Genomic DNA, 23,950 nt, shown 5'->3' with positions numbered 1-23,950 from the left:
AAATCACAGGTTTAATAAGTTAAAACAAAAGGCCTAGGTTAATGCAACATGATTCTGTCTCAATACTAAAAAAGAAATGTTATATTAATTTTTTTTAAATCATTTTTTTTTATCATCTTTCGAGTTATTTTTAAACCCGTCATATTAATTGGGTTACATTAAAATAATTCTTATATAATTTTAATTTAAAATTCAAACTAAATAAAGGATTGAGTTGTGAGTTTTTAAAATAAAGGATTGAGTTGTGAGTTTTTAAAGTTGACTTCCTTGTATTAAGTTGATAACAATACTTCAGAACCCGAAAATTATTTTTAGGTTCAATTTTTTTTTATATACAACCATCAATGAATCGCGTAACAGAAAACTAGTATTTACCAGTAATCTAATAAAAGGTCTGCCAGTTTGTCAACTTCTCTGGAATCCATTACGTGTCTCCAAAGAAAGTAGAGGGAAGAACAATGGGTAAAGCTATTTTAGCTTATAAATCACACTGTTACCCAGAAATTGTCCAATTCTAGAAAGTTTCAGTTTAACGAGAAAAAAAAAATTGATGACTTACCCGATCAAATCAACGAAAGAAGGAAAAATCGTATCGGCGGAGAATTTAACCCACTGTTCCTTTAACCAATAATGGGTTAACTTAAAGAAAATAAAATGGAATAATAATTCATTAGATAAAATTATTTTTTTTCAATTCCAAGGTAATTGAAAGAATGATGGCTTACCTGATTAGTGGAAGGAGATGAGTAATGTTGCTCGAATGGTAAATCTAGAGGCTTTCTTGGTTTCTAAACCCACAGACTGAAAGAAAATGTTTGGAAAAAGTTGTCTGCCTCCTCAAGAGAGAGAAGAAAATGTTGACCTAAACCCTAGAAGGGTAACTTTTAACCCCCTTTTTGTGGTATAAACACCAATCCGGGAACCCTTGCTCTCCTGTTTCAGATTCACACAAACATGTTGAAAGGAGGGTAAAAATTACAAGAGTAGCATTTACTGCTTTTAAGCTAAAACCAAATTCAACGTAATGGTTGGAATTTCAGGAAGTGAAAAATATCTGCAGAAATTTTCAGCAAAATTAACGACACTCTTTGTAGCGTCATTTACTGGATGCCCCTGAATGTAAAGGTCGAAATCGAAATCCATATGCAAAGAGCTCAATTGCAACTGAAGCATGAAGGTTGAACTCGAAAGTAATAACATCGATTTCCATCTGTGCCTTCTGTCCAATTTTACAAGTCAAAAGAAAGAATATTTAACATGCGAAAGGAGCATGATTATATCTCATTGATGATACTCAAGTTCACTTACAGCATTGAGATGGGCTGAGGTTTCACCTGGGCACCACCAGCTCCCTTATACTACAATACATCTAACTCATCTATACAAATCTAAAAGCAAAAAAAAGCCTCGAATAGACAGCCCCCCCACCCCTGCTTGCTAGCAGTATCGTCTATGTATACATGATGTCAAAGCAAACAAGACTCCACACTAGCTCCCTCTGTTCAAACATGGACTCCAAGTTTGAATCTTAGGTTACAGCCTCTTAAAGAAAGAATAGGCTGCAGAGAAGATGGTTGTCCAAGCTATGAAGTTTTTGAAAAGGAACCACAAAGTCATATCCTCTTGTCACGATCTTGGTAGTTTGCCTAATTAATGATCAAGTATGGAAGTCTCACACAAATGGAATCGGAATGTTATCATTGTTACTGTTATGATGCATTTGTTTCTGAACAGCTTTAACTGCTGCCACTCTAGCTGCATTAGCTGCTCTGTTAGCTGCCGCTACTGCCCTATTCACTCTTTCATCAACTTTTGCAACATCATAAGCCTTTTCCGCTGCCCGTCTTGCTTCCTAATTGCATGCAAGAACAAGTAGTTAATAGAAAAGAAAACCGGTATGATCACACAATGCTTATTTCTTCATTCCAAGTTGAAAGACAAGTGGGCTCTGTGTCATTCGTGTCTTATTCACACATCACAATTACTGACTGAAAGTTTGGATGGTTAAAATTAATAAATAAATAAAAAGGATCTTTGAAAGCAAAATGGCAGCAATGTAAAGGTGGCATCAACTAACAGTGAAAAATGCAAAACCTTTCCATATGAATACAATTGCAAGCACTATGCAAGGAGTCAAGCTTAAAAGTGTGCACACCTGCACTGCATTGAGTACTTTGGAATGATAAACAGCAACCGGAGATACAGGATGAGAGGTGTTCTGCGTGCTCGGGACATCAAGAATTCCATTTTGCCAGTGACCAGACTGAGTCTCCCCATTTCTGAATGTGTACATTCCCAGGCCTTGTCTTCTACCCTCATGCCAGGCTCCCTCATACCGATGCCCATTTGCAAAACAATAGACACCAAAGCCATGCATCTTGTCGGCAAAATATTCTCCAGCATATGTATCCCCATTTCTGAATAATTAGAAACCAGATGAGTAGGCATGGGAGCAAAAAACACCAGTTTTAGATGATCGATACAGCAATATGGATATTTGGAGCAGCTAATAAGGCTGTAAAACTTGCTAACATAAAATGACAAGTTTATTGGTATACACATGCACGGGGCACGCCACAATCTACATATAAAGAGATCTAAAGAGGACAAAAAAACCATGTTTAATCAATAATACATAAACCGAAACTGATTGGGATAGGCCATGCGATTTCCTACAATCGATTCCATCCTATCTAAATAGAAGTGAAGCAAGTGAGAAAGAGAACTAGCACAAGCTGAAAACCATGAACAACTTATCCCATTATATAAACTCCAGAACTTAATGAGTTAAATGAACAGACAGATCAGAAGCACCTTAAATTTTTCGCTGTGTTAAAAAAGCCAGATTCTTGTTAGGTGATTAAAGCAGTATCAAGTTCTCTTAAGTATAATGACATCAAATCCTCCTCGAGCACTGTAATATCAACCACAGTAAGTCAAAATCAGCGAAACAACCCCAGATAGTGCAGTTGCGACTGGAGATAAGTTAAAAAGATGATCAATGACAATTCTATAGCCATTACCTATACATTATTTTTTTCATTCTTCAACAAATTTCCTTTTCCCTTATCGTTCACTTATCAACTGCTTTGCCATCTCAGCTTTCAGTTGAAGAAAGGATGAAAAACATTCTCTATTTTGGTTAGTCATGTTAACTAAAGCCAACTAAAGTGTGACAATAGAACAGGAGATGAAATTGAAACTGACCTATAATAGTTATCCCTGTGACCCCAAATAATATCTATGCATGCTTTAAAGAGCATTGGTAATTGCCAAATAATGATGAACATTGTTGAAGTAAAATACAAATACACATAGATAATTTCATACATGAGATAGTCCTAAAAATCAGCTGGAAAGGACATCAGAGTAACAAGCATTGTTATTATTTAATTCGTGCCACTGGATATAAGACAGCTCAAAGAAACATCACTCCCAAAGAAAAAGATTTTCCATCCTATTACACGTGAACAATAACACGGTTTTCCAATTTTTTTCTAACCTAAGAGACCTCTCTAAGATCTTGTCTGACAAGTCCATGAACCTTTGACAGGCTCCATGGGTTATAAGAGATACAAAGATAATAAAAAAATAATAATAATAATAAGCAAGAAAACTACAATAATATGTTGCTAGAAATAAAAATAAAGATTAAAAATTAAGGAGGCGTCCATCATCCTATCTGTCCAGACTTAAAATTTTTATAAGCTTTGTAGTCTGAGTCCTAAGAAAAGAACTGCACACAATTTGTAACTCGCAGAGTTTTGCAATTACAAAGGAAGTTAAGAGTAGTAAAGTAACAAAATTCAACCCAGCTTCCTTATAAATCAAGCAAGTTTGAGCCAACCTTTTCAAGTTTACCCGTATACGCGTCCCTAGTTGAACACTCGGGACTAAACATTGGAGTACACATTGTTAAACTGTGTGCAAGCTTAGGATAATTTATGCTACAAGTGATCATCCACTCATTGCTTCGTGATGTGAGAACCTATTTGAATTATGTTTTTTAAAGGACACAATTTTCCTACTGAACTAGTCCAGAAATCTTGTCTTTATGAGATCCAATTCTAGAATCCAGTTTGGATGACTAAAATTACACAAATCCACAACAACAAGAACAAGAAAAACAATAATGATAATAATTAAAATGACTCAGCCAAATGACAATGCACGAAGAGGAGTATTTCTCCCATTTACAATTGACTTCTCAATAACAGATTTAGAACAATCCATTATGATTTGCTGTATCTAGAATTTGTCAATTCCATCTGCAATATGCTCTTTAAATAGTACTGGGCATTTCCATAAATTATTTGAGGTAGATTGGTTGCATGTTTGCAATACGTTAAGTTGCATTTTTTATGCCCAGCTTCCCGATTCCTTTCATCAAATCAAAATTTATTCAAGGGAAAACCACTATTCAAATAGCTTCCACAATAATATTTCCAAACATATCGAGCTAATGCCATCTTTTAAAAAATTCCACGATCCTGAAACTAGAAAATCAAATGCGATGCCAAATCCACGTGCATTTTCACAAATTCAATCCCAAAAGGCCAGCATCAAATGGAAAAAAATTTAACAGGATAAAAAAAGTAGAAATGCCAAATAGCAAAATTCATCAAATTTACCTGAAATGGTAATGCCCGAGTCCGTGCTTGACACCCCACTTGAATTCACCAACATACCGACTCCCGTCCTCACAAGTATGAACTCCACAACCATGACTTTGTCCATTAGACCATTCACCGGCATAAACATCTCCTGTATAAAACCTATACACCCCAAATCCATGTCTAAGTCCTTGCCTATATTGCCCTCGATACCGACTCCCTCTAGCCCAAGTTTCCACTCCATAGCCATCATATTTCCCATCAATCCAATCACCTTCATATCTTCCACTCATATAATAATAATAAACCCCGCTTCCTGAACACTTTCCCTTATGAAATTCACCTTCATAAACGTCTCCGTTACTATAATCCTGAACAAAACAACCCGAAGTCGCCCTTTTCTCCGGTTTTGGCTTCGATCCAATTGACCAAAACACCGGTAAAGGATGTCTGGATGCTGAGTTCCTAAGCTTATTAATGGCAAATGACCGCGATAAAAACAGTCGAATTGAAGGCAATCTAGGCAAAGCTAAATTAAGAGACAATAACAAAGCAGCAGAAAATGCAAAGGCAGATAAAAAATCAAGCAAAAACGAATGACTCGGATGCGAAACCAGGAAATAAAAGAAGGGAAGCGAGAGCAAGAGAATCAAGCGGAGGTGCACTTTCAGGCGAGCCAAACGGGGGCAGAGAAAACGAAAGGCGGCAGCTTTAACGGCAGTGGAGACGGAAAAGAGAGACTGGGGTTGATGGGTCGTGGAAAAATGGTAAATAGTGGGGGATTTAGAGAGTGAATTGGAACGATGAGGGGTTTGGCTATGAGGGGTCGGGGTCGGGGTCGTGGTCGTTAAGAGAGGTCTTTTGTAAGGAGTTGGGGAAGAACAGGGAGGAGAAGGAGGGGTAATTGGGTCATTTTGTTGTTGGAAGTGGTGGAGGATGAGAAATTGCGGGTTTAACGTAGTTGAGAAATCGGAAGAGATGCCGGTGCTTTCTTTTCCGATTTGGATTTCTGATTTCTTCTGATGCATTACATATGGAAAAAAAATGAAATAGAAATTGAAAAGGAAAAGGAAAAGGAAAGGATAGAAATCGAATTCTATGGTTTTCTGATTCAGAGATTGGAATTGGATATGATTGGATTTGTGTTTTTTCCAGTCTTATTTTAGGGGTGAGAGAGGGAGAGTGAATTGAGGAGGTGTGTGTGCACAGGAGAGAGAGATGCTAGCCTTTTTGAAAGAACAGCTTAATTTATTTCTTTATTTTCCTTTCCCTTTTTTTACTGGTTTTATTTAAATATACTTTTGTTTGTTTTGTTTTTAATAATGGTTAAAACTTTTAGAAAGGTCCCCGTGGCAGTTTTGACTTCCAAGGAGGTACGATAATTTCATCCGAACCTAGTAGATATTAGTTCGAAATAACTGCAAAGGGTAGACATATTTTTTCATGTTCAGGATAGGTTCAGGTAATACTCGAAATTAAATTATTAGGTTTAGATAGGGTGCGACCATTGCTCTATCCAGCACGAAACTCGACCCGGATCTAAATTACATAAATAGCCTTAATATTCGATTAAAATGTGGTTGTTTCGAGGTTGCTGCGAGGTTAATTTGTAATGTTTGTGGGTTAGGGCCGCTGGATTTTTGGTGGTGAAGTTGTGGGGGAGAGGGGCTGTGTTGGCGTTTGGAAAAGATGGAAGAAGGGGCTGATTTCTGTCGAGTTTTTTTAGGGTAGTTTGTGACCGTTGGAAAGAGAGATCGGGTCTGTTGGAGGAGGAGAAAGACAAATTAATCGCGTGTAAAATTCATAATTTAAAGTTCAGTTTGTGATTTACAATGTAAAATTACTTGATTTAATCGTGTGTTCGAGTCAAGTGGAATGCGATGATAGTATTTAATTATTCATACCTAGAGACCTATTCATTCACTGATCACAAAATACAATAGATAGTAGTAGGTACTAGGGAGGTGGTCGATATCACACCGCGGGTTTGTTTTTTTTTTTTTTATTAAAATTTTAGATTTTAATACTAGTCGGACCCATTACTATTTTAAATCATGTTGCTATTTCGATCTTACACTTATAGGATCTAAGTTTATTTTGGATTTTATATTGCCAATGTCCTAAGATTATTTTGGGTGTTGCAACCTCCTCATCATATATCTCTACAGTGCAGTTCACAGCAAAAGCATTTCTAGTCTACAGTACCTGTGCTAGGATCCAAAGCTTATTCGGGTACCCAAGCCTATTTGGCTCATGCACCAAATAAGGACTCAAGGGTATTTGGGTCATTTCACAGCTAGAACCCAAGGCTATTTTTGGTATTGCACACGGATGGACCCAAGGTAATTTAGGTTTGCACCTAGCAGGGCCCAAGATTATTTTGGGTGTTGCCCAACCTAAACGTATGGCTATTTAGGTCTTATCCTGGCTAGAACCCAAGGCTATTTTGGATTTTATTTTTAATCATTTTTCAAAAAAATGTATGATTTCTTGTCGATGGTATTAATATTTTTTTATTTATTAATGATAATAATAACACTAATAATAATTTGTAATTCAACTGTCCAAATCAAATCTATTATTGTTTTTTTATAACAGCAATATTTATGTTATTAATAATACTATTTTTAATTTTAATACTTTAAATTATAATAAAAAAAAATTAATATTTATAATACAAACAATAATATTTCTAACACAAATAATAATATTTTTTATATGAATATTTAGAATTATAATAAAAATAATAATAGTTGGCACTTGCCACCGCAAGCCATTGCGCAACTTGTACACTTGGTTTGCCCCACACTCAGGCAGGCAGTCCAAGCATCACGTGTCCCCACGTAGTAATTTTTAATTTCACCTTTTAATTCAAATATATGATTTTTTTTCAATATTTTTTTTTTTTGTAATCTAGTAATTATTTTATTAATAGTATTAATTATTACAAAAACAATAACATGGAGTTGGTCGTGGTCACGTCCAAGTTCAACATGGCAATGGACACAGTCACATCCATGCCCAACACGGCATTGGATGCGGTCACGGTCACGTCCAGGCCAACATGGGGTTGGGCCTCGACAACGTCCAAGTCCAACCTAGAGCTGGGCGCGGTCGCGGTCGCATCCATTCCTAACATGGTGTTGGGCGCGAACATGTTCAGGCATAACCTGGCATTGGGTGTGGTCGCTTCCAGACCCAACGTAGGGTTGGGCGGGGAAGCGTCAAGTCCAACATGGGGTTGGCCCTAGACACGTCCAGGTCCAACATGTTATTACTACAAAAAAAAACTATATAGTTGATTTGAATGATAAAATTAAAAAATTATTATTATTATTATTTGTGCCATAAATATTATCATTTTTATTATAATTGAAGGTATTAATATTAAAAACAAAAATACTATTATTTATGTTAATTATAAATATTACTATTTGTATTATAGTTCAAAGCATTAATATAAACAATATTATTATTTGCGGTACAAATATTTTTATTTTGATTATAATTGAAATTAATAATATTTATTTGTATTGTAGTTTAAAATATTAATATAAAAAATATTATTATTTGTGGTATAAAGATTATTATTTTTATTATCATTGAAAGTATTAATACAAAAATTACCTGATTAACCGGAAAGAAAAGGCAGAAATTACCCTGAGGTGAAATTTTTTTTCCACGGATGCAATTCAATGGTCAGTTTTCAATTTTATTTATTTTTATTTTGATAAAAATAAAGAAAAATGAACAGATTTTACCGTGACTTTTCTGTATTTTTCATCATGGAAGAGGAAGAATTACCCAACTTATGTCAATATGTACGTAATTCTTGACCACGCTACGTAATTCTTGTAGATATTTTTCAAAAATAAATATTTTAGCTCGTAAACACCACCATCGATTTTTCTTCAAAGCTGTTGAGTGTTGACAAACACAAAATCTCTCGATCTCTGCAAATTCAACAGAATATTCCCATTAATGTTCCCTTTGAATCCAATCCATTGTCACGATAGATATCACATCACCACTTTTCATGGTTTTGTCGAGTAATTCTACGATAAGATACTTAATTATCAACCATATACTGATATAAAAAAAACAAAAGTAGTAGTGGATCTAGCTAGAGAATTCCCACCATCACACATCACATCATCTGATCTTGAAGCCGCAGGAAGAAGGGTGCTGTGTGAATTACGAGACTCTGCCTGCAGCTCCTCTAAAACTTCATAAATACCTGAAGAATAACACGAACCCCATCTCCATTTATCCAGCCTTCTGTCCTCTCGTTGCGTTACAGTCTTCTTCTTTTTATACACGATGCATGCCTTGGGCTGTATTATACCGGATAAGAATCCGATATAATCTACCGATTAATCAAATAAAACGGTGACGTTAAGAATCTGATAGATCCAAAAAGCTGCTATCAGATGAAGTGTTTATTATGTTGGACAACATATATATGATGCACGTAGTTGAAGCGTGTCAACTTAGAAAAGCTTTCCTTGCTGCAGCTTCTAAAACCAGAAGAGGCAGCAACACATGGAGATTACTATTCCATTTGTATTGTATATCAAGAGTGATTGTAACTTGAAATTGTTCTTTAAAATTCGTTTACATTCAAAAAAACACTAAATTGATGTATTTTAAATGGGTTTTTTTAATGACTTTGATACGCATGAAAATTATCAATAAATTTCCTTAAAAAATATTAATGTGACATATTTTTAAAAAAAATAAAAAACACCACAAAAAACAAATAAGAACTACCTATCAAAACACACACGCACACTTGCATATATTCATGTTTACAACTTCTAGCTGGTGATCTTAATGTGCAAGTGGGAAAATGGCCAACTCCATCCACTACAACATTTAATAGTTTTAATTATTACTGATGGATTTTTTCTGTTAACATGAGATTATTATTTTATCAGTGAAAATTTTACGATTAATTCACCAATAAAATACGTTTGTCAGAATAATATTCATCAGTAATTCCATCATCTGTCGCTAATTATGTCAATAAAAAAAAAAAAAAACTTATGATTTTACAGATAGAAAATGCATGCTAAAAAAAAATATGCTTCATTCCATTGATATTTTCCTTGGAAAAATTGTCATATAACAAAAAAAAAAAACGTATTGCAGTGATTATTAAAAAATTCCAGTCAGAATTGAGCTTGGAAAAAGAAGAAAAAAATTGCAACAATAAATAACACAAAAAAATAAAAAATATCTCATTCCTAACATTCATAACATTATTGAGAGAGAAGAAAATAAGAGAAGAAGACAAATGAGAGTAAAAAAAGATGCTGATGTTTTTTACATAAAAGGAAGAGATGGAGAGGAAAGGAGGAAGAAGATTATACTCGTCTATTGTGAAATAATTTTATGATTTTACCGATGTGTCAATGATTATCAAATTTTAGAAACAACCAAATATCATCGATGACTTTTCAATCCATCGATGATTCTGTCTAACACTGATAGCTTTTCAATCCGTCGATGATTTTGTTTGTAAAGAACAATAATTAACAGTGTAATTAAAAAGTGAATAGTTCCAGTGCTCTCTGAAAAATTATTTTTATAATTAACATAATGAACAATGCCAAAAAAAAAAAACCAATAATTTTACCAATGAATTTTACCAACAGGATTAATATCATCGGTAATTCCATTCGTATAAATAATATATCATTGTATTTTTTAATTTTTTTTATCATAATTCCCTTGATATTTATCAAAAAAAAAATTTCAATCGATAAAATTCTTTATAATTTACTGAAAAAGATATTCCGTTAATATTTCCGTTAACACGTATACCTCTCTGTATGTGAAAGAGGACAAAAAAGAAAAGCACAGGTTCATGTAAGAAATGGTAATAATGCAAACGAAATGATGTCACGAAGACCATACAGTAAGGAAAGCACTCAACTCATGAAGCCATCATTTCCTTGTCAAAGGGGAGCGGTTGAAGATATATATATATAGTGACGGACGTAGATATCTTCCACAATTAATATATGATTAAGGGGAGTGGCATTTGCATGCTGGGCAAATTATGATATAATTAAGTCTATTCATGAACTGTTTTTAGTATATAGTTTTGCTTGAAATTTAAGATTATATACTACCTAAAATGCTGTTTCTATCAACGTGTACACATTGTATTGTGTGTTGCTTGTATCATCGATGATGCTTCCAACTTCCATGGATGGAAAAGGGTGCTGCTAGCAATTCAGGAACAAGAAATTACAAGCAAGAACCATATTTCTCGATCAAATGCCACGAAATCCATCTCCAACACCGCAAGTTTAAGGCCTTGGTTTCTTATTTCATGGCTGAGCAACACTTGCATGCCTTGAGGAGATCTGCATTTGTTTGCTTTATTACAGAGGATGGTGATGGGTGTCAGGAGAGTTGAAAAGCATGCCGCAAAGGAGGCAGACTTCCACATCCATCTTAAAGTGAATAAAGCTCCACCATCGGATACTTATTACTAGCAGAAACTTTATCAGAGGTAGGGAAAGAGAAAGGGATGGAAAAATCCCACGTCGTCAGAGAAAAGCTTTCACGACAAATCTCTTAGACAAAATACACGGGAATGTTTGATGTACCGTTACTGGGAAACCTCAAAAATGCTCCCTGGCTATATTTGCAAATGCCAATTTTACCACCAAACAAACTTTTATATCTATTTTATCCCTTAATTAAGTATTTCTTTCCATGTTTGATCGTAGATTCCATTCAAATTGTGCAATTTGTTTTCGTTCAAAAGATGATGTTTAGCAGGGGACTTGAATTTTTGTCAAGAAATTTTAACAAGAAGATGCTTCTCGAGAAATCAATTTTTTTCAAAAAAAAAAAATTAGTATAGAAAATTGACTGAAGGTAAATAGTTACTAATGAATTAGTTAAAAGGCATTTTCGAGATTTTTATTTTTTTGGCTCGGACGACTCTTGTTGCAACTTGCAATCACAGAAAAATACCTAGTGGAAAGTGCAAGCAGGCAGCTTGTGTGTACAAAATAGAAAGCGAGAATGGTTTCAGAAACTGGATTTAAATTCCAGTGGTCCAGTCATTAGCATGACAAATTTTCAGAAATGTTGCTCTACATTAAATGCTTCTTGTTAGTAGAAAGGTATGTGGAGTATACAGCGGTAGGAGATTTCATTTTCACCATTACTTCAAGACAAGCGAAGCCCCTTCCCTCTGTTTCTCTTTTAACACGATACAAGCAAATTAGACTGGCAGGACAGTTGCAGGCAAGGGATCAATGTAATGACAAACTATTCATTCTTCCACAGTGAGGTCTGCAGATAGCAATCAGGATTAAATATCTGGAAGAGCTATCATCAGGAGCTGTAAAAGGCACGAATGATCATAAAAAAGGAGAAAGATGGAACTACAGCAAAAAAAAATAAAAAACTTAATTCTCATGTCCATAAAAACAAAAAATATCTTACAAACGCTCTGTTAAATTCACAGATAAAATTTTAGGCAGGTCAACTACTAGCCCGTGGCGCAATTTTAACACTTTCAATTGAAATTAATTGTGACCATTATGGAACTGCTGCACCTTCACCTTGATTGTTAAGAGTCGGTCTTACTTCCAGCAAACACACAAGGCAAAAGAACGAGCTTTCATTGAAGGGAGAGACCTCAAACAAATCGCATGCAGCTTGCAACTCAGTGTCAAGGTTTGTGGAGTTTGAAGCCAAAAACTCTTGGGACATAACTCTGTGTTGCCTTCTGTGGCTTTAGGTGACCATATGTCATCAAAAATAGGTGAGGAAATGTTGTTCCAAAATAAGCTCCATCAATGTCTAGGCAATGTTAAAGAAATTTTTGTATAGAAACAAAACAGAGTGTAACTTTAAACATGTGGATACTGACATAAAGCAATAAAAACTATGCAATGCAAAATTAAGCTCATAGTTGAACCTAACAGGCCAGGTATCTTATATCACAAGCATTACGTAGTCCGGCACACAGCCTACATGTTTAGTCCAAAAGTTAAAAGTTATGCAGAATCATACGAATGATGCTCCGATGTCAAACTTTAATTTGGTCTCAATAAATGGGAACTTTCATGTCAGTATAAAAATATGACCAGATGAAGTAAAATCTTTAAAGATATAGCAAAAGGTATGAGCAGATTCCAATTATAAGCAATGATTCATGTTATAGAAGGATACTGCCTTGATACTTGGATCGAGGGTAATAGATGTCTTCACATTTTGGACAGTAGATTTTGACAGTACTCGAACGAGGAATGTCTGATTGACCAACTGGGAAGCAGGGCTGTCCACAGCAATAAACTCGTGGGCATCTCCCAAAGTCATAGTTTTTGTACTTCTCCAACTGTAGAAGTTTCCAAAACAACATTTAATAACCAATTAAATAAGACAAGATGACAAACAGATAAAGGAAGGAAACAACAGAAGCAGCAGTAAATAATATTACCATTGCAGACATCCCCTTGCTAGTAAGTATGTAACGCACATGAATAAGACCGTAAAGCATCTCTGCTGCAGATTCCACCAACTCATTCTGTTCTTCAGTGAACATATCACCTGAGAATGTGCAAATGCAAAGAAACTTAACATCAGCATACAATACACAATAAGATGCAAAGGGTCCACACTGAAATAGTGGATTTGTTAATGTGCGAAAACTTAACCAAGCTAAGAACCCCTACTTCTTTTCTATTTCTTGGATATCAGAAAATATGACCACCTAAAGAGGATTCTCAGGCTAGGACTCCTTAAATTATTCAATCACTTGTTTGAACACCAGGCACACACAATCCAAGGACATAGAACAGTCACAAAATAGTATATTTTAAGAGCACTACCAGATGATGAAGAATCATTCATATGGGAAAAGTTAAGCATACACAAGAAGAAAATCTTTCTTTCCAAGAAAAATTCACTCTTTTAAGTTTTCATTCCTTCATCTGGAGTTTTAATAAAACATATTTTCAAACTCAGTGTCATAATGTGCAGAAAAAAGACATGTCCGATATAAATTAAACATTAATCAGAGATTGGTTTCAACAGAATACAAAAGGCAACTGCCCATGCTTAGATTCTGCATTTGTATCTCATGCTCGTAGATTATGGATGTAGGCCATGTGAAAGTTCAACTTATAAGATTACCAAGCAACAGAGAACACATAGAAAACGAATTGGATTCTAAGTAGAAAGGTTGAAGGGAAAAACCAAACTTTCAAAAAGTTCAGTTTGAATTTTCAACAAATAAACATAAATCTATTTACAACAGGGAATTGCTTACCATGAGAAGATTCAACATCCAATATAAGATCAAGAGCATAATCATAGTATGGAACTTGACTGCTCAGTCCACAAAGATTAAAATCATCCTGAATGTACTCATCATCAACTTCACAGAAAAATTCATTTCCTCGCAAATTGCAAAACCATGAGATCCAAGATGTGTCATCTCCATCAGAACCACTAACATCCGACTCCTCACTGTCTGTCTCAGATTCCTCTGCAGTTCATCAAAATAAGGGCCTCATAGCAGATGATTGTTAATACCTTACATAAATAATTAAGTGCATAGAGGGAAGAGAGAATAAAGCATGTCCAAGGGCCTCAATTAAAAACAACAAATAAGAACAGCCAAATTAACATAGACCAAGTAGCCAAACCATCTTAAGGAATCCAAATGCAATAGATTTAAACATCATTTTCTCCTACCACTGCAATTCCACACATGAAAAGTGTAGAAAAAAGAAGAGCACTTATATGGTTACCCATTATTCTTAGTTGTAAAGGACTCTCTATAAACCATCCCATGCAACACTTAAATAATACACTAGTAGTAACAGAATAAATACCAAACCCAGATCCATTTGCCATTAATGTATTGATTAGATTGAATAATGCTCGAAGCCAGTTGCTTTCACCGAGGCATAAGTCAAAATGTAGTTAAACTCCTCACGCTCAGACAACAATATTCACATTAGATGAATGCAAGCACAGCGGAGAGCGAAAATAAAAAAAGTATGTAGTATATCACCCCTCAACCATAACCATACCTCAACCATAACCATAACTTACTAAATCAGACAAAATCATCACCGTTGCTCCACAAACCAAGATCCCATGCACCAAATAAGCTCAAAAACAAATCACCATAAAACCTAAACCCCAAAAATTAAAAGAAAAAAAATCTCTAGCTAAAAAAAGACCAGAATACACACGAGCCACATTGCTCCGAAGAGAACAGCTAAAAACCAAACTTCCAAAAAAAATTAACTGTCCAGAGAATCCCAGATGCCATAACACACATTCACCTCCAAATAATTGTCCACAGCTCCCACAGAACACAAAATCCCTAAAAATAGGGACAGTTAATCAATCCCAGAAAACACAAAAAAAAAAAAAAGATAAACAAAAGCAGCTAAAACCCAGATCCCAGACGCACAAAAAAAAGGAAAAATAATCAAGTTGAGCATAAAGAACCAAGAGAAAGCACTAGTACCATCAGAGCATTTGTTTTTGGAAAGCGGAGCGGAGCGAGAATCAGCACGATGATGATCAAGCTGCTGCTGATGGTGCTGTAATGATTTACCGGTAGAAGTAGAAGGAACAGATAATCTCTCCTTATCCTTACTACTATTATTCAATCCTCTCGAAGTTGAAGGAGAAGACTTCTCTAGATGCTTGTCTAGCGCATCATTTATACGCTTTCGATCAAGCGGTCCTCCTACAATATCCGATCTTGATGACCCGCCACCAAACCCGCCTCGATCTTTGTACATGATTCTTCTCTCTATCAGTTTCGAAACCCCGAAGTTTCGATCTTTTTTGGCAAATTTTCAAGCTTTGAGGGATAACATGGTGGGAAAAAACCCTAGATTAATGGAGAATTATGGGTTCGGAAGGATTTGACAATTTAAAGATGAATTTGAGAAATTAGGGTTGGGTTGAAGAGAAGGGTGTGGACGGAGAGAGCTAGGGTTATTTTTTTGGTGGGGAGAAAGGAAGGAGATTTACGCGAGAGCGCTTTCTCTCTATGGGCTCTCTTTCTCTCTTCGTTTTTTCTTGTCATTCCATTCTTTTTGAAGATTTGTTTTTTTCTTTGAGATTTTTTTATCCTATTCTTATTGTTCTTTCTTTTGTTGGGCTTAAAGAATACAAAGTGAAGAACACTAGATCTAGCCCATCATTTTGAGATATAGTTTCTGCAATGAGGAAATCGAGCCCAGTGTAGGAATTTGAGGTGCTTGCTCAGGTGTTAGGTTGCATGTTTTGGTTTTGGGTTAGAATCTAGAAAGAGATTGAGATGCGTTACTTTGGTATCAACTAAGTGTTCAAAATTAAATTGAGAGAGGTTTGTTTTCATGTACGAAAAAATAGTGCAAAGATGCATTAATAATATTCAATTCAATGCTTGTTATAAAAGAAATTTAAAGGAGTTGATCATATAAGGGAGTAAGTGTGTATATCTCATGACAATTAAGATTTGGGCGTCGATATTAATGTTATGAAAAGTGGTTTAGTTTTAATTCCTAATCAAAATTAATTTTTTTTAATGCAACAAAAAAAATATCAAGATTATAAAGAATTATTTAACATTGTTATTATACCCTGCTCAGCTCAGTATGTCAACCTTAAAACTTTTCGATTTGATTTTTTATTTAACTTAAGTTTTAAAACTAAACGTGTGAAAATTATTCTAACGTAACTCTATTGACTTTGAAAATTATTTCAAAGACAACCCAGCTAACTTGTAAAAATATCTGAGGATGAAGTTAATATAAAAAAACCCTCTAAACTTGACTTTTTATCTAATATTGGTTTAAAAATAAATCATGTGAGAATTACCTTGACATGATCTAATTAACATGATCAGTCCAAATATAACCCAAATGATTGTTAAAAAAAAGTTAGAAATGAAAATGAAGGAAAATAAGGAGGGAATTGGAAAGGAAAACAAATAGAAGGGTTGAATTGAGAAAAAAAAAGATTTGAAGGTAATGTTCTTTTCCGATAAGAAATAAGCAAGAAAATACATATAGATTTTAGGACATGTTCATAGTAAATAAGTGCAAGGCTATATACTTTGCTGGACACGAGGCCACTGCTATCACAGCTTCATGGTGCCTCGTGTTAGTGGGCTACTCCCCAAGAATGACAAGCTCGTGCTCTTACGGAGGTGATTCAAATCACCTTCCAGATGCTGACAGGCTTCGAAACATCAAAACTGTAAGTGTTGCTAACTACATGCAGGGAAATTCAACCAAGTCTGTCTGAATTTCTAATATTGACTTTCAACAATTTACAAGCAGCTTATAATGGCAATCCAAGAGACAATGCGTCAATACCCGCCTGTGGTGTTTGTGATCAGATATGCCTTCCAAGATATGAAGTTCAAAGACATGACAATCCCGAAAGAAATTAACATTCAAATTTCAATCCCAATAGTGCAGCTGAATCCTGATCTATGGGAGGCTGATGCTCACCAGTTCAATCCGAAAAGATTCGCCAAGGGAATTCTTTGGGCTAGCACAAATCCCCAGGCATATATGTCGTTTGGGGTGGTGCTTGCATCCGTGCAGGTCAACACTTTGCATGGCAGAAATGTTATTTTATTACTCATCATATCAAAGTTTAGCTTCTCATCTCACCAGCATACCATCATTCCCCACGGTTCAGGCTGGTTGTGCATCCTTGGGACGGTGTTATCCTCCATATTAGAAGAGTACCTTGACATTCAAGCTTTGAGCAACTTCTGTGAGGAAATTACGACAATTCTTACATTGTTTTGTGAAATAAATTACATTCGGACATGCATTATGCAAGAATTCTTTGAATCCGATGCTTGGTCGTTTATCTCTGTTATTGTTCAACGAGATTATCAATTCATAGCCTTATGCAGCACATGTTGCAATTATACAAATACACAAGCACATTTTTTGAGCTTCTCTGTATTCCCCGACACAGTTTGATAATTATAGTTGGAATCCAACAGCTTACAAGGCAAGCTCTATAAACAAAATGGGGTCAGCACAGGCATGATTTCCTATAAGATAATCCGTAGGATCACCACAGCAGATTTCATGAAAAGAAGGAGCGGCTTTTATTGCGTTCCAACCGAGCTTCTCTCTATTAAGACAAAAATATAGAATAACATAATGTGTATATTAAGAAAGTTTGATATACAGAAGAAAATACAACCCTCCCATCATTTCATGTATTTATTTGTTGAACCTGTTTCTTAATAAGAGTATAAAGCTTTAAACATCAGAAGAAAAACATACCTCCTTTTTCTTGCATTCCTTGTAGACATCAAAATGCTCTTGACATTTGCTTTTGTCCGAGCCAAACTCTTCCAAGCCTGAATAAAGAATTCTGCCTGTAAGTTAAGAATATAGTATTTTGGCTGATGCGTTTTACAAATAATGAAGAAATTCTTGGAAATGTATGCAGAGCAATAATCTAAAGGTAATTTGAATCAAGAAAGCTCCAATATGCCTCCACCAAGCAAATAAACCACAACTAACAGTTATACAGCGTTTTCCTTTTGTTTATCATCTAACTTTATGAAAGCTCATTACAAATTAACCCAGCAATCCCTCCAATTTAACCATAATCGGAACTTCTAGTGAGCTCATACACAACACGACCATTTAGATGTTACGGTTCCCCACTGCTCAGTACACACTAAAATTCACAACTAAATCACGAGTGTCCAACTCCATCTACTAGAAGGAATAACAAGGTACACATAATAAAGGATTTGCAGTACTAATTAGCACAAGCTGCACAAGTCTGCAACAGAGTAGAGGTCAGCCACGGCTGGGACACAACATACACTTTCAGATCAATATAGGGCATCCCAGCAGGTAGATGCTGCAAATTAAAAGTAATATAATTTAAACTTCGTTTTTTTAATCCCTTCAACTCAAAATGACATCCCACTGGCATATTTCAAGACACTCATCTTCTACATTTTTCACTTGGCATAGCTCATATAATTATCTGGGATGCTACCAACTGGATGTGATTCTAGTTTTGGGTCAAAATATGATTTACTTAACAGGAGTTCATTAATTTTTGTGATTATTTATTTGCTTCGAAATATAAGCCATCAAGCCAATCCAGGAACAAGCTCTCATTTCCAATCCCACACCTAATTAAGATCAATCAATAAATCTTATAGGAAAACGATCCAAGATGGAAACTACAATCATACTGTTCAAAGTCAGACATATACATGCGAAATCAAGTATAAAAGATGCATTCTTGAACGTTAAACATGCGGTAAAAAAGCAAAGCCAAAAAAAGAAAAAGAAAAAAAGGAAAGTATAAAAACAGAGAAAATGGGAGAAGGAAGTTGTTGCTTTACATTTGAGAGATGTATTGACGGTAACATTGAGAGTCTGCGAATCTTGCAGAACTTGGGTATGGAGGTGTTGCTGCTGCTGCTTTTGATTCCATCTTTTATTTTAGCTTCCCTTCCCTTGCCTCCTTTCGCTCTGTGAATAAAATCTGATTATTTTTTTCTTACATATGTTCTCTAAAGCGAACTGTCCCCAGCCGACAACGTGATCTGCCAGGTCAGATTCAATGACGTACTGGTTACGAAATGATCACTGCCGAACTTCATGCATGTATTGTATTTTAAAAGTATTTTAAAAAAATATTATAAAGTTTTTAAAAACAAAATTTTTTTTTTAAATTAATATTTTTTTAGTATTTTTAAATCATTTTAACATGTTAATGTTAAAATTAATTTTTTAAAAATAAATAAATATTATTTTAATATATTTCCGAGTTAAAAAACATTTTAAAAAATAATCGTAACTATATTTTCAAATACATGCTTGAAGAGCTAAACTGACAGGTAATATTAAAAAAAAAATGTTTTAAATTACTCTTAATATATCATTTCTATATATTACATTTAATCTATTATTTTTATATTTTTTAAATTAAGGATATGAATTTTTTTATCTTCAAATTATTTTTTTGTATTTTTAGATCATTTTGATACGCGTTAATGTTAAAAGTAATTTTTTAAAAATAAAAAAAAATATTATTTTTATATATTTTCTAGTGAAAAATATTTTAAAATATAATCAAAGCTATATTCTAAAAACACGCTTAAAAAGCTAAATCAACAAGTAATATTAAAAAAAAAAAATGTTTTTAATTACTCTTAATATGTCATTTTTATATATTACACTTAATATATTATTTTTATAAATTTTTAATTGAGGGTATGGATTTTTAATTTTTTTTTTCAGAGACATTGATTTTTTTTTCAAAATTTTTAATCAACTACTTTCATTAATTTTTATATTATTTAACTACATATTATTTACTCTTAAATCGTTATTGATATTTTAACTGTAATTTTATATCAATCAAGTACATTAGCGTTAATTTTGATATATCAACGTTTTTTTATTGTTCCAATAAACTCTAGTGAGTTTTTTTTTTTAATATAGGTCTATTTTAGTGAAAATAGCCTCTAAAATAATATTATTTTTAATAAATAAACATATTTAAAAAAAATAGAATAAATTATTCAGGGTGTAAATTATTTTCACCGGTAACTCATCTACATAAAGACTAAAAATATTTTATATTTAACTAAATTATTGATATAGTTAAAGTATTTTTGTGGAACAAAATCAATAAAAAAATTAATTGGGTTTTGTTTATTGTCCTTTTAAAGTTACTTGGTGCTAATAACAATTTAATTTAATTTAAGTGAATGAATATTTATAAAGTAAAAATTAAATTTAGGACATTATATATTATAAACAATGAGATATATACCTCATAATATTAAATTTAACTGACAGCATTTGAGAAAATGAGATTTATTGAGTTAGGCTAAGAAATCACATCCACGGAGAATCGGAGAGGAGAGAGTAAAAGAATGTTGGGGTAAATTATGAAATGTTGAGGATGTGATAGTAGTTATTTTTAAAGTTTATTTTGTTTAGTAATATATTAAAATAATTTTTTTATTTTTTAAAAAATATTTTTGATACTAGTACATCTAAAATAATTTGAAAATATCTAAAAATAATTTATCTTGAAATGAAGAAAAAAATTCAAAAAATTTTAGAAATAATTTTAAAACAAAAAAAAAACAAGTAAAAACATCAAGAAAACTTAGCTCGTGAAGGAAACCTAACATTGTTCATCCAATTCAATGAATCATGTACAATGAAAATAATTAGAAATTATTAAAAATATATAAATTTAATATTTTTTAAAAAATAAATTAAATTTTAACATGATTGAAAACAAAATACCAAATAAACACCAAGTCTCTTGTTACTAGACGCTGTCGTATCATTTTAGTTGAACACAAATTTAATCCCTTTATCGGGATTTTATTTTATAATTAGAGGGGTCAGTTTGGTAAAGAAATGAGAAATCTCTCTGTCTCCAACCTTTAATTATTAAAAAAAAAAAAAAAAAAAAGAAGAAGAAGTTAAACCACTTCTGTCGCGTGGACCCGCCACTTCAGCCCGGTAATCATGCACAAATGATTTCACTTTTAAACTTTCTTCTATCATCGAAGTTCTATGTATAGTGGTTTTGCATAAAATGAAGGACAACAATCAAACATTGCTTTATGCATAAGAGTAGCGATGAGGGTGTAAATATTATCAAATTTATTCTAAACCTAACTTAAGTTGTATATTTTTATTAATATAAATATATATAAAATATTTATATTTTTTTATTCAAATTAATATATACATATATCAATACTGATATAATACACACAAATATATATATATATATATATAATTTTACTATTTAATATATATGTATATGCTTCAAATACATTTTATTTTTTATTAAATAATAAATAATAATAGTAAAATAGATAATATATATGTTAGAGAATAATATAAATTATATATTGAAAATCACTTAATCAGTTTAATTTTTTGGGTTGAATTGATTATTTAATATGATATCAGAGCTTTGATAATCAAACAGTCATGAATTTGAATCTCATTATCCCTGTTTATTTGATAAAAATCAAATGGAAAGTAATATAAATCACTGCAAGTTTTAAATTTAAAGAGTTTTCACTCGAAAAAATATGTTATAGAATAATATAAATTATATATTGAGGTTTCACCGATAACTTAAATATTTATATTGAATTGATTATTTGACAATATATATACTCAAAACTCGATGAATAAAATAGAATATAAGTATCTAAAATTTTTCACTTGAATAATAAATTAAATATGAATATAAAAAAACTTGACATGTAGAAATTCATTTGCAATCCCTGCATAAAACTTAGAGTGAAAATGATCGCAGGACCTCGTCTTTAACAATAGCCACCCTTTCCCCGTGAGGCAATTTTGGCACTTCTTTACTATGCTCTCGGCGGATGATTGATCTATGGTGTTCTTGTTAGAAAACCAACTAGACGCTAGACTTTCCGGGCCACTTGTTGTGAAAGGACTTTACACTGAGGTTGTCGGCTTTGTTTTGTTATATTTAGAATGTCAAGTATCTTTTATTTTAGTTTAAAAAACAGAATAATCAAATAAATTTTATTTTATTTTATTTAGAATCTTGGCCTGTTTTGTAAATTCTATCTAAATTCTGGTTGGAATGCTTTGGTTACGTTACAGTTAATTGTTTTTTTTTTTACTTTATTTTTTAAAAAATATTATATAGTTTTATGATATTGATCTCATCTTCCAATTTAATGCTTTGATTGGTAGGTATAATTTTTTTTATTTTTTTTTAGATTGAATTATTTTTCAATTTCATAATTCAATAATTAATTTTCAAATACTGGGTCAATCTAATATGTTGCCGTCTTAATATTTTTTATAAAAATATATCATCTTGAACTTTTTGAAGTTAAACTAGATTTTTATTAGTTATTTAGGTTTTATTTGGATTTATTAGGTCGATTGAGTCATATCTGTTTAATTTTTACTTTTATATTTGTGTTTGAAATTTAAATGGAATAAATTTCTCTTAAAATTTGAATTGAAACTATAATATTTGTTATGTATATATATTACAGAAATGGCACGCTAAACCCTTCAAATCCAAAATATATTTTTCCAATTAAAAAAGCAAAACGCCAATAGTAACATAATTGACAATCTTGCTTTACATGTTTCTTGGCTTTAATTTATAATTTATAGGTTATTATTGTTTAATTTATAGGTTTATTATTGTTTAAAAAATAAACAATATTTGCCGGTGGGTCTCTGAACTCAATTATATTGAACTAGGAACCAAAGCCAATATAAAAAACTCATCTGCGCAACTTCAAGTTTTTAGCGAGAGTAAAAGACAGCCTAACCACCAGGGAAGCAGCCTAACCACCACAGAAGCAGCCTAACCACCACAGCAGGTTTGTGCTGATATTTTAAATATACATTGCCAAACCCTGCACGGTTTAAACTATTATTTAGAATGTGTTTGTTTTTTAAAATAGTTTTTATAATTGTAATTTTTTTAAAAAAATAAAATTTTTAAAAATATAATTAGTTAAATTTAGATACGTATTTGATAAAAATTATAATTAAGATTTATGTACAGTAAAAAGCATGTATAAAATGTTTGGTGATGGTTGCTTTTAAAAAATACCTTTTACTTGGAAATTCATCAAAATAATTTTTTAAAAAATTTATTTTTGATATCAATGCATCAAATAACCTGAAAATATATATTAAAAAAAAATAAGTAAAGAATTTTTTTTTGAAAAAAATACTTTTAAAACGCAAAAATAAATAGAGTTTTACAAAACTCAGTTAAAAAAAATATAAAAACTGCTTCACAAAAACTGTGTTTCAAACTCAATTTTTTGACAGACCTCATGGTATAAAATATAGTTTGGTGTATTACCAAACACCTTAACTATATTTTTTATACCGCAAATGTAAAAGCTAAAACTAAATAAATGGATCCTTAGGCTTCAACAATACTTGATGTTTTATTCTAATATTTTTTAAAGTCCAAATAAATACATTGGATCTAATGAACTTATATTCCGAAGGTTCTTATTAATTATAACCTGTTTTTACTGATTGTTTGGGTTATTTTTAAATTTATTAGATTAATCCAATCATATCAAGTCAATAACTATATAATTTTAAAAATAATACTTATTAAAAAAATATTAATAACACCTAAATAATTATTTTGAATGTTAATTAAAAAAAATCCAACACATAACGGGTACATATCAATTATCTAGTGTCTAAAAACAACTGGATTGAACTTTGAAAAAAAAAACACATGTCAAGATATAGGAGATTTATATTTATATATTTATAAATGGT

The 23,950-nt window shown here is 32.5% G+C and overlaps 2 protein-coding genes and 1 long non-coding RNA gene across 3 annotated transcripts; all 3 read right to left on the bottom strand.

The window, feature by feature from the left end:
• Positions 1 to 1,249: 1,249 nt before the first annotated feature.
• On the bottom strand, positions 1,250 to 5,837 carry LOC118042176 (uncharacterized). The gene is made up of 3 exons (XM_035049773.2): positions 4,632 to 5,837; positions 2,156 to 2,417; positions 1,250 to 1,852 (listed from the first exon to the last, which is right to left on the bottom strand). Exons 1-3 carry the CDS (start codon positions 5,639 to 5,641, stop codon positions 1,673 to 1,675), a joined length of 1,452 nt encoding a protein of 483 aa, XP_034905664.1. The 5' UTR covers positions 5,642 to 5,837; the 3' UTR covers positions 1,250 to 1,672.
• Positions 5,838 to 12,023: 6,186 nt separating this feature from the next.
• LOC118042175 (putative casein kinase II subunit beta-4) lies at positions 12,024 to 15,728 on the bottom strand. The gene is made up of 5 exons (XM_035049772.2): positions 15,130 to 15,728; positions 13,915 to 14,133; positions 13,084 to 13,193; positions 12,816 to 12,981; positions 12,024 to 12,443 (listed from the first exon to the last, which is right to left on the bottom strand). Exons 1-5 carry the CDS (start codon positions 15,407 to 15,409, stop codon positions 12,313 to 12,315), a joined length of 906 nt encoding a protein of 301 aa, XP_034905663.1. The 5' UTR covers positions 15,410 to 15,728; the 3' UTR covers positions 12,024 to 12,312.
• Positions 15,729 to 16,576: 848 nt separating this feature from the next.
• On the bottom strand, positions 16,577 to 19,147 carry LOC118042173 (uncharacterized). The gene is made up of 3 exons (XR_004686419.2): positions 19,000 to 19,147; positions 17,912 to 17,988; positions 16,577 to 17,756 (listed from the first exon to the last, which is right to left on the bottom strand). It is a non-coding gene; the product is annotated as an uncharacterized lncRNA (long non-coding RNA).
• Positions 19,148 to 23,950: the final 4,803 nt, after the last annotated feature.

The sequence above is a fragment of the Populus alba genome, chromosome 2 (genome assembly GCF_005239225.2).
Source record: "Populus alba chromosome 2, ASM523922v2, whole genome shotgun sequence".
Classification (NCBI taxonomy): Eukaryota; Viridiplantae; Streptophyta; class Magnoliopsida; order Malpighiales; family Salicaceae; genus Populus; species Populus alba.
Note: the sequence above shows the minus strand (reverse complement) of the source record. Positions and strands in the feature narration are given on the sequence as shown.